The 10,983-nt window shown below is 61.0% G+C and overlaps 1 protein-coding gene across 1 annotated transcript; it reads left to right on the top strand.

Annotated features, from left to right (window-relative positions):
- The first annotated feature begins 1,328 nt into the window (after positions 1–1,328).
- On the top strand, positions 1,329–4,017 carry SWSAP1 (SWIM-type zinc finger 7 associated protein 1). The gene is made up of 2 exons (XM_030970497.1): positions 1,329–1,580; positions 2,534–4,017. Exons 1-2 carry the CDS (start codon positions 1,329–1,331, stop codon positions 3,065–3,067), a joined length of 786 nt encoding a protein of 261 aa, XP_030826357.1. The 3' UTR covers positions 3,068–4,017.
- Positions 4,018–10,983: the final 6,966 nt, after the last annotated feature.

The following is a 10,983-nucleotide window of genomic DNA, read 5'->3' as shown; positions in this document are numbered from 1 at the left end:
GACACCAGGGCCCCCCCCCCAGGCAGGGGACACTTGGGGACACTGGGGAGGGGCCGAGGATCCCCCTGGGGACACCTGGGAACCCCGGGGAGCCCCGCGAGAGCCTCGGGTGGCCCTTGGGGACACTGGGGTGGCTTTGGGGACACTGGGGTGGCCTTTGGGGACACTGGGGTGGCCTTTGTGTGACCCTCGTGTGACCTTTGGGGACACTCATGTGACTTAGGGACACTCGAGTGGCCCTTGGGGACACTGGGGTGGCTTTGGGGACAGTGGGGTGGCCTTTGGGGACCCTCAGGTGGCCCTTGGGGACCCTAATGTGACTTGGGGACACTCAAGTGGCCCTGGGGACCCTCGTGTGACCTTTGGGGACACTCAGGTGGCCTTTGGGGACACTGGGGTGGCTTTGGGGACACTCAGGCGGCTTTGGGGACCCTCATGTGACTTAGGGACACTCGAGTGGCCCTTGGGGACACTGGGGTGGCATTTGGGGACCCTTGGGTAGTCTCTGGGGGACACTCAGGTGGCTTTGGGGACCTTTGTCTGACCTTTGGGGACACTCAGGTGACTTAGGGACACTCGAGTGGCCCTTGGGGACACTCAGGTGGCCCCTGGGGACACTCAGGTGACTTTGGGGACCTTTGTGTGACCTTTGGGGACCCTCGCGTGACTTGGGGGGTCACATGAGGGTCCCCAAAAGACTTGGGGACACTCAGGTGGCCTTTGGGGACCTTGGCGTGACCTCTGGGGACACTCAGGTGGCCTTGGGTGGCCTTTGGGGACACTCGTGTGACCTTCATGTGGCCTTTGGGGACCCTCGTGTGACCTTCATGTGGCCTTTGGGGAGCTCTGTGTGACTTTTGGGGACACCAGGGTGACTTGTGGCACCTTTGGGGACACTCGTGTGACCCTTCATGACCTTTGGGGACCTTTGGTGACCTTTGTGTGACCTTTGGGTCCCCCCCCCGTGTGACATCGGCGACTCCCGCGCATGAGGGTGGGCGTGTCCCTGCGCTCGCCCCGCCCCTTTTTAACCCAGAGGGGCGGTGCCACGCATCTCATTAAGCGTGTGGCCACGCCCCCCGCCGGCTGAGGGCGGGAACGGCTCTGAGGCAAGCCGCGCTCTGATTGGCTGAGCCGCGGCGGCGGGAACGCCGCTGAGGGGAGCTCTGCTCCGATTGGCCGCGACACTAGCGCCCACTACTGTGGGCGGGACCACCTCTGAGGGCAGCGCTGCTATGATTGGCCGATCCGCGGAAGCCGCGCCGTGATTGGCTGAGCACTGCCGGTGCGCGCAGCTGATTGGCTGCCTGGCTGTGGCCACGCTGGGCATGGCGGCGGCGCTGGAGCGGGCGCTGGGCCCGGCGGCGCCGGGGCGAGGCTCGGAGGCGCCGCTGCCGCCGCTGCCGCCGCTGCCGGTGCTGGTGCTGGGCCCGGCGGGCTCGGGCCGCACCTCGCTGCTGTTGCGGGCGGCGCTGGCGGGCGGCGCCGACGGGCCCCGAGCGCTGTTCCTGGCGCCCAGCGCCGTCCCGCGGCTCCCGGGAGGGCCCGGCGGGCCCGGCACCGACCCGAGGGCGCTGCAGGTGAGCGGGGAGCGGGAATGGGAACGGGAAGCGGGGACGGGAACCGAGAACGGGGCGGGCTCGCTGAGGGGGAGGCGGGGATGGCCGGGAGGGGCGGGGCTTGCTGAGGGGGCGAGAGGGAGGCGGGGCTTGATGAGGGGGCGGGGCTTGATGAGGAGCAGCGAGGGTGAGGCGGGGTTTGCTGAGGGGGAGGCGGGGTTTGCTGGGGGAGGCGGGGTTTGCTGAGGGGGAGGCGGGGTTTGCTGAGGGGGAGGCGGGGTTTGCTGAGGGGAGGCGGGGTTTGCTGAGGGGGAGGCGGGGTTTGCTGAGGGGAGGCGGGGTTTGCTGAGGGGAGGCGGGGTTTCCCTGAGGGGCGGGGCTTGCAATGCAGGCGTGGCCGTGTTCATATGGGCGTGGCTTTAAGTAAATAGAATCAAATATAGGTGTGGTCATGACCAGCGGGCGTGGTCTGTAGGGGGGTGTGGCTTTGTCGCTCTTGTGGGCGGGACTACGCATTTGGGCGGGGTTTGGGAAGCGCCGTTCGTGGCGGGGGTGTGAAAGGTTTTGGAGCTCCGGTCTGACTCTTGTCCCTCTGTCCCTCCCCATCCCTCTGTCCCCCTGTCCTCTTGTCCTTCTGTCCCTCTGTCCCCTGTCCCTCTGTCCCCCTGTCCCTCTGTCCCCCTGTCCCGCTGTCCCCTGTCCCGCTATCCCTCTGTCCCTCTGTCCCCCGTCCCCCTGTCCCCTGTCCCGCTATCCCTCTGTCCCTCTGTCCCTCTGTCCCTCTGTCCCCTGTCCCCCTGTCCCTCTGTCTCCCGTCCCCCTGTCCCCTGTCCCTCTGTCCCTCTGTCCCTCCATCTCCCTTATCCCCATTGTCCCCCCCGTCCCCCGTCCCCGTGTCTGTCTGTCCGCCTGTCTCCTGTCCCCCCCCCCGCCGTCCGTCCGTCCGTCCGTCCGTCCGCGCGTGCCCCCGGCAGCGCCTGCAGCTGCGCTACCCCCGCTCGCGGCTGTCGCTGTGTCGGGAGCTGCTGTCGCTGTCGCTGTCGCCGCGCCCCGCTCCGTCCCTGCTGCTGCTGGACGGGCTGGAGCGCTACCTGTCCCCGGCCGTGCCCGCCTGGCGCCTGGCCGCGCTGCTGCTGGAGCTGGCGCGCGTGCCCCGCCGCTGTCCCCAAGGTGTCCCCGCGCAGGTGGTGGCGGCGCTGCGCCTGCCCCCGCCCGGCCCGCGCGTGCTGGGCGCGCTGCTGCGGTTCTTCCCCGCGCGGTGTCACCTCAGCGTGGCAGGGACAGGCGACACGGGGCACAGCCGCCCGCGCCACGTGCGGGTGACGCTGCGCTGCCCCGGGAGCGCCACCCGGAGGTGGCGGCTGCGCCTCGGGGACAGCGGTGGCAGCGAGGGGGACAGACAGAGGGACAGCGGCTGGGACAGCCCTGGGGACAGCGATGGGGACAGCGATGGGGACAGCGATGGGGACAGCGATGGGGACAGCGGCGGCAAGGAGGAGTGGATGTGACACGGCCACTGCAGGGGGACACGGAGCCGATGGCACCTCCTCAGTGACAAGGACGCGATGTCACCCCCCACTGGTGACACGGACCCATGGATGACACGGACCCGATGTCATCCCCTCAGTGACAAGGATGCGATGTCACCCCCCCCATTGGTGACATGGACCCAGGGGTGACACGGAGCCGATGTCATCCCCTCAGTGACAAGGACGCGATGTCACCCCCCCCAGTGGTGACACGGACCTGATGTCACCCCCTCAGTGACAAAGACTCGATGTCACCCCTCCATTGGTGACACGGACCTGATGTCACCCCCTCAGTGACAAGGATGCGATGTCACCCCCCCCATTGGTGACACGGCCACCCCATGGATGACACGGACCCGATGTCACCACCCCCGTCGGTGACAGAGACTCGATGTCACCTCCCATTGGTGACAAGGACACCAGGAGTGACACGGACCCAATGTCACCCCCCCATCACTGGTGACACCCCTGATGTCACCCCCCCGTCACTGGTGACAAGGACCCGGCGCGTGACAGGGACTCGGTGTCCCCTCCCTGTGTCCCCTCCCTGTCCCTGGTGACAAGGACCTGACGGGTGGCACGGCCTCAGTGTCCCCTCCCTGTCCCTGTCCCTGTCCCTGTCCCCTGCCAGGCGCTGGGCACAGGGAGGTGACACTGGTGACACACTGGTGACACACTGGTGACACACTGGTGACACACTGGTGACACGGTGCCAGGTGTCCCCACCCGGGCCCAGCTGGGGGTTCCTGATAAGCCTTATCAGCCCCTCCCCCACCCAGCCCAGCCCGCCTGGGCCGCCCCTGCAGGGCCCCAATGTCCCCAAAATGTCACAAAATGTCCCCAGGTCCTGTGCCAGTGCTCCCAGTGTCCCCAGAGTGTCCCCAGGTCCTGTCCCAGTGCTCCCAGTTACCCCCAGTGCCCCCCAGTGTCCCCAGAGTGTCCCCAAAGTGTCCCCATGTCCTGTCCCAGTGTTCCCAGTGCTCCCAGTTACCTCCCCAATGTCCCCAAAGTGTCCCCAGAGTGTCCCCAGGTCCCGTCCCAGTGCTTCCAGTTTCCCCTCAGTGCGTCCCCAATGTCCCCAGTGTGCCCAGTGTCCCCCCAGAGTGTCCCCAGGTCCTGTCCCAGTGTCCCCAGTGCCCCCCCCAGTCCCCCCCAGTGCCCCCCAATCCCCTCCCAGTGCCACCAATCCCCTCCCAGTTACCCCCAGTCCCTCCCAGTCCCCCCCAGTGCCCCCAGTCCCCCAGTGCCCCCCAGTGCCCCCCAATCCCCCCCAGTGCCCCCAGTCCCCCCCAGTGCCCCCCAGTGCCCCCCAATCCCCTCCCAGTGCCCCCAGTCCCCTCCCAGTTACCCCCACTCCCCCCCAGTCCCCCCAGTGCCCCCCCAGTCCCCCCCAGTGCCCCCAGTGCCCCCAATCCCCTCCCAGTGCCCCCCAATCCCTCCCAGTTACTCCCAGTGCCCCCAATCCCCTCCCAGTGCCCCCAGTGTCCCCACTCCCCCCAGTTACTCCCAGTGCCCCCCAATCCCCTCCCAGTGCCCCCCAGTGTCCCCACTCCCTCCCAGTTACTCCCAGTGCCCCCCAATCCCCTCCCAGTGCCCCCCAGTGTCCCCCACTCCCCTCCCAGTCCCCCCCACTCCCCCCCAGTGCCCCCCAGTGTCCCCAGTTTGGCCGTGCCGGGTCCCAGCGTCGCCTTTATTGTACAAAATCATTAAAAACCCCAGAACAGCCCCAATCCCGTGTCCCCTCCCCCTCCCGCCGCAGCCCCTCCGCCGTGACGTCATTGCCCCCCTGTGTGACGTCATCGTGCCACGTGTCCCTCTGTGATGACATCACAGTGTCACATGTCATCTCTGTGTCCTCACGCGTGACGTCATTGCGCCCCTGTGTGACGTCACCGTGACACGGCCCCTCCATGGTGACGTCATCCGTCCTGTCTGTGTGACGTCACCGCGACGTCATGACGTCATCTGTCCCTTCAGTGTGACGTCACTGCGACGCGCCCCTTTTCTGTCACGTCAGCGTCACATGTCTCCTCTGCGATGACGTCATCGGTCCCACGTGTGATGTCACGGTGATGTCACTGTGTCCGTGTGACGTCATCCTTACGAGTCCCCTCCGTTGTGATGTCATCTGTCCCTTCCGTGTGACGCCACTGCGGCGCGTCTCCTCCTCAACGCCGTCATCGTTCCTGTGTGTGACGTCACTGCAGCGCGCTGACGTCACCGCTCTCCCGTGTGACGTCATCACATCGAGCCCCCCGCGGTGTGACATCATCTGCTCCTTCTGTGTGACGTCACGCGACGCGTCCCTCTCGCGATGACGTCACCGCGTCCCGGCCCCCATGTCGTGACGTCATCGCCCCTTCCATGTGTGACGTCACAGACCCGCGTCGCCCTCCGTGATGACGTCACTGTGCCCGCCTGTGACGTCATCCAAAAAACCCCTTTGCTCAATGACATCACCCATCCTTTCTGTATGACGTCATCCCGTATGCCGTGACATCATCGCCGCGTCGCATCCCCTCCGCCGTGACGTCACCCGCCCTCCTCAGGAGCAGATGACGTAATGTGGGGCGTGGCCCGCCCATTTCGGCTCCGCCCCTTTGGTGGGCGGGGCCAGGTTGGCGTAGGGGGCGTGTCCGGGCTGGCGGGGGGAGGGGCAGAGGAGGGCGGAGCCGGGGTCGAACAGCGTGTACTCGAAACTGGGCGAGGGGGAGGGGCCCGGCGAGGGGGCGGGGCCTTGGGGAGGGGTCTCGGAGAGGGGGAGGGGCGGGGCCGGAGGGGGGGGAAGAGCCCCCGCGGCCCCTCCCCCCGCCGGAGCCCCTCCCCCCCACCTCCTCCACCGCGTCCTCGAGCTCCGGGGGGGGGGAGGGGGCGGCGGGGGGGGCGCGGGGGGAGCCCGGGCCCTGGCACAGCCACAGCTGGGGAGGGGGAAAAATGGGGTTAGAGAGCCCCGAAACCGGCCCTAAATAGCCCCTAAATATACCCTAAATATACCCCAAATATCCTGTGAAATATACCCCAAATATCCTGTGAAATAGCCCCAAAATATCCTGTGAAATAGCCCCAAAATATCCCCTAAATATCCTGTAAAATAGCCCCAAAATATCCCCTAAATATACCCAAAATATCCCCTAAATATACCCTAAATATCCTGTGAAATAGCCCCAAAATGTCCTCAAAATATCCCCAAAATATCCTGTGAAATAGCCCCTAAATATCCCCAAAATCCCAGGGGGAGCCGGGCCCTGGCACAGCCACAGCTGGGGAGGGGGAAAAATGGGGTTAGAGAGCCCCGAAACCGGCCCTAAATAGCCCCTAAATATACCCTAAATATACCCCAAATATCCTGTGAAATAGCCCCAAAATATCCCCTAAATATACCCAAAATAGCCCCAAAATATACCCAAAATATCCTGTGAAATAGCCCCAAAATATCCCCTAAATATACCCAAAATATACCCCAAAATATCCTGTGAAATAGCCCCTAAATATCCCCAAAATATCCCCTAAATATCCTGTAAAATATCCCCAAAATATCCCCAAAATATCCCCTAAATATACCCAAAATATCCCCAAAATATACCCAAAATATCCTGTGAAATAGCCCCAAAATATCCCCTAAATATCCTGTAAAATATCCCCCAAATATCCCCAAAATATCCCCAAAATATCCCCAAAATATACCCAAAATGTCCTGTGAAATAGCCCATAAATGTCCCCAAAATATCCCACAAATATCCTGTAAAATATCCCCCAAATATCCTGTAAAATAGCCCCAAAATATGAAAAGAATCCCCTAAATATCCCCCAAATATCCAAAAAATACCCAACCTCCCCACAAAAATCTCAAAACCCCAAACCCCAAACACCAAGAAACCCAAACCCCCAAAACCTCCAAACCCAAAAACCCAAACACCCCAAAATCCCCAAACCCCAAATCCCCCAACCCCCCCAAAACCCCAAACTCCAAAAACCCAAACCCCAAAAATCCCAAACCTCAATCCCCCAAACCCCAAAAACTCCAAACCCGAAAACTCCAAACCCCAAAAACCCCAAACCCCCAAAATCCCCAAACCCCAAAAACCCAAAACCTCAAAAACCCCAACAACCCCAAAATCCCCAAACCCCAAATCCCCCAAACCCAAAAACCCCAAAAACCCCCAAAACCCCCAAACTCCAAAACCCCAAAACCCCAAAATCCCCAAACCCCCAAACCCCAAAATCCGCAAGCCCCTCCCAAAACCCCAAATCCCAAATCCCCCAAACCCCGAAAACTCCAAACCCAAAAACTCCAAACCCCAAACTCCAAAAACCCAAAACCTCAAAAACCCCAACAACCCCAAAACCCCAAACCCCAAACCCCAAAACCCAAAACCCAAACCCCAAACCCCAAACCCCAAACCCCAAAAACCCCAAACCCCCAAACCCAAAACCCCAAAAACCCCAAAATCCCCAAACCTCAAATCCCCCAACCCCAAAACCCCAAACCCCAACCCCAAAACCCCCAACCCAAACCCCAAAACCCCAAAACCCCAAACTCCAAACCCCCAAACCCTAACCTCAAACCCCCAAATACCCAAACCCCCAAACTCAAACACCAAACCCAACCCCCAAACCCAAAACCCCAAAACCCCAAAACCCCCAAACCTCAAATCCCCCAAACCCCCAAACCCAAAACCCCAAGGACCCCCAAACCCCAAAGGCCCCAAAACCCCAAAACCCAAAACCACCCCAAATATCCCAAACCCCCAAACTCCAAAACACCAAAACCCAAACCCCAAACTCCAAAACCCCAAAACCCCAAAATCCCCAAACCCCAAATCCCCCAAACCCCAAAATCCCCAAACTCCAAAACCCCAAAAACCCCAAAACCCCAAACTCCAAAACCCCAAAAACCCTAACCTCAAACCCCAAATATCCCAAACCCCCAAACTCCAAAACACCAAAACCCAAACCCCACACAAAGACCCCAAACCCCACAAAACCCCAAAAACCCCAAACCTCACCTGGAAGTTGCCGCCGTAGTTGCTGAAGAGCCCCTCGAACTCGCGCTCGGGGCCCGGCACCGGCGGCCACAGCTTGGCCCGGAGGGTCCTGCGGGGACCCCAAAACCCTATAGGGCACCCCAAACCCCCATAGAGAGCCCACAGACCCCATAGAAACCCCCAAAATCCTATAGGGCACCCCAAACCCCCATAGAGACCCCACAGAGCCCATAGAGACCCCACAGACCCCATGGAACCCCCAAAACCCTATAGGGCACCCCAAACCCCCATAGAGACCCCACAGACCCCATAGAGACCCCACAGACCCTATAGAACCCCCAAAACCCTATAGGGCACCCCAAATCCCATAGAGACCCACAGACCCCATAGAGACCCCACAGACCCCATAGAGACCCCACAGACCCCATAGAACCCCCCAAAACCCTATAGGGCACCCCAAACCCCATAGAGACCCCACAGACCCCATAGAGACCCCACAGACCCCATAGAACCCCCAAAACCCTACAGAGCACCCCAAAACCCTATAGGGCACCCCAAACCCCATAGAGACCCCACAGACCCCATAGAGACCCCACAGACCCCATGGAACCCCCAAAACCCTACAGAGCACCCCAAACCCCATAGAGACCCCACAGACCCCATAGAAACCCCCAAAATCCTATAGGGCACCCCAAAACCCTATAGGGCACCCCAAACCCCATAGAGACCCCACAGACCCAATAGAGACCCCACAGACCCCATAGAGACCCCACAGACCCTATAGAACCCCCAAAATCCTATAGGGCACCCCAAATCCCATAGAGACCCACAGACCCCATAGAGACCCCACAGACCCCATAGAGACCCCACAGACCCCATAGAACCCCCAAAACCCTATAGGGCACCCCAAACCCCATAGAGACCCCACAGACCCCATAGAGACCCCACAGACCCCATAGAACCCCCAAAACCCTACAGGGCCCCCCAAAACCCTATAGGGCACCCCAAACCCCATAGAGACCCCACAGACCCCATAGAGACCCCACAGACCCCATGGAACCCCCAAAACCCTACAGAGCACCCCCAAACCCCATAGAGACCCCACAGACCCCATAGAAACCCCCAAAATCCTATAGGGCACCCCAAAACCCTATAGGGCACCCCAAACCCCATAGAGACCCCACAGACCCCATAGAGACCCCACAGAGCCCATAGAACCCCAAAACCCTATAGGGCACCCCAAAACCCTATAGGGCACCCCAAACCCCCATAGAGACCCACAGACCCCATAGAGACCCCACAGACCCCATGGAACCCCCAAAACCCTATAGGGCACCCCAAACCCCATAGAGACCCCACAGACCCCATAGAGACCCCACAGACCCCATAGAACCCCAAAATCCTATAGGGCACCCCAAACCCCATAGAGACCCCACAGACCCCATAGAGACCCCACAGACCCCATGGAACCCCCAAAACCCTATAGGGCACCCCAAACCCCATAGAGACCCCACAGACCCTATAGAGACCCCACAGACCCCATGGAACCCCCAAAACCCTATAGGGCACCCCAAACCCCATAGAGAGCCCACAGACCCCATAGAGACCCCACAGACCCCATAGAGACCCCACAGACCCCATAGAACCCCCAAAACCCTACAGAGCACCCCCAAAACCCTATAGGGCACCCCAAACCCCATAGAGACCCCACAGACCCCATAGAGACCCCACAGACCCCATGGAACCCCCAAAACCCTATAGGGCACCCCAAACCCCATAGAGACCCCACAGACCCCATAGAAACCCCCAAAATCCTATAGGGCACCCCAAAATCCTATAGGGCACCCCAAACCCCATAGAGACCCCACAGACCCCATAGAGACCCCCAAAATCCTATAGGGCACCCCAAAATCCTATAGGGCACCCCCAAACCCCATAGAGACCCCACAGACCCCATAGAGACCCCACAGACCCCATGGAACCCCCAAAATCCTTTAGGGCACCCCAAAACCCTATAGGGCACCCCAAACCCCATAGAGACCCCACAGACCCCATAGAGACCCCACAGACCCTATAGAACCCCCAAAATCCTATAGGGCACCCCAAATCCCATAGAGACCCACAGACCCCATAGAGACCCCAAAATCCTATAGGGCACCCCCAAACCCCATAGAGACCCCACAGACCCCATAGAGACCCCAAAATCCTATAGGGCACCCCAACCCCCATAGAGACCCCAAATCTCCCCCAAATGACCCCAAAACCCCTCCCAAGTCCCCCAGCAGTCCCAGTCCCTCCCAGTCCCTCCCAGTCCCTCCCAGTCCCATTCCCAGTCCCATTCCCAGTATCCCCAGTATCCCCAGTATCCCCAGTATCCCCAGTACCGGCGGTGTCCCAGCAGCCCCAGTGCTCCCACTCCCATTCCCAGTCCCTCCCTGTCCCATTCCCAGTATTCCCAGTCCCATTCCCAGTATATCCCAGTATATCCCAGTATCCCCAGTACCGGTGGTGTCCCAGTCCCTCCCAGTATCCCCAGTATCCCCAGTATCCCCAGTATGCCCAGTACCGGCGGTGTCCCAGTCCCATTCCCAGTCCCTCCCAGTCCCTCCCAGTATATCCCAGTCCCATTCCCAGTATCCCCAGTATATCCCAGTATGCCCAGTACCGGCGGTGTCCCAGCAGCCCCAGTGCTCCCACTCCCATTCCCAGTCCCTCCCAGTCCCATTCCCAGTATTCCCAGTCCCATTCCCAGTATATCCCAGTATATCCCAGTATATCCCAGTATATCCCAGTATATCCCAGTATATCCCAGTACCGGCGGTGTCCCAGTCCCATTCCCAGTATCCCCAGTATCCCCAGTATCCCCAGTATGCCCAGTACCGGCGGTGTCCCAGTCCCATTCCCAGTCCC

This window comes from Camarhynchus parvulus, unplaced genomic scaffold (assembly GCF_901933205.1).
Source record: "Camarhynchus parvulus unplaced genomic scaffold, STF_HiC, whole genome shotgun sequence".
NCBI classification, from domain to species: domain Eukaryota; kingdom Metazoa; phylum Chordata; class Aves; order Passeriformes; family Thraupidae; genus Camarhynchus; species Camarhynchus parvulus.
The sequence above is the reverse complement of the archived record's forward strand: the minus strand, read 5'-3'. Positions and strand labels throughout refer to the sequence as shown.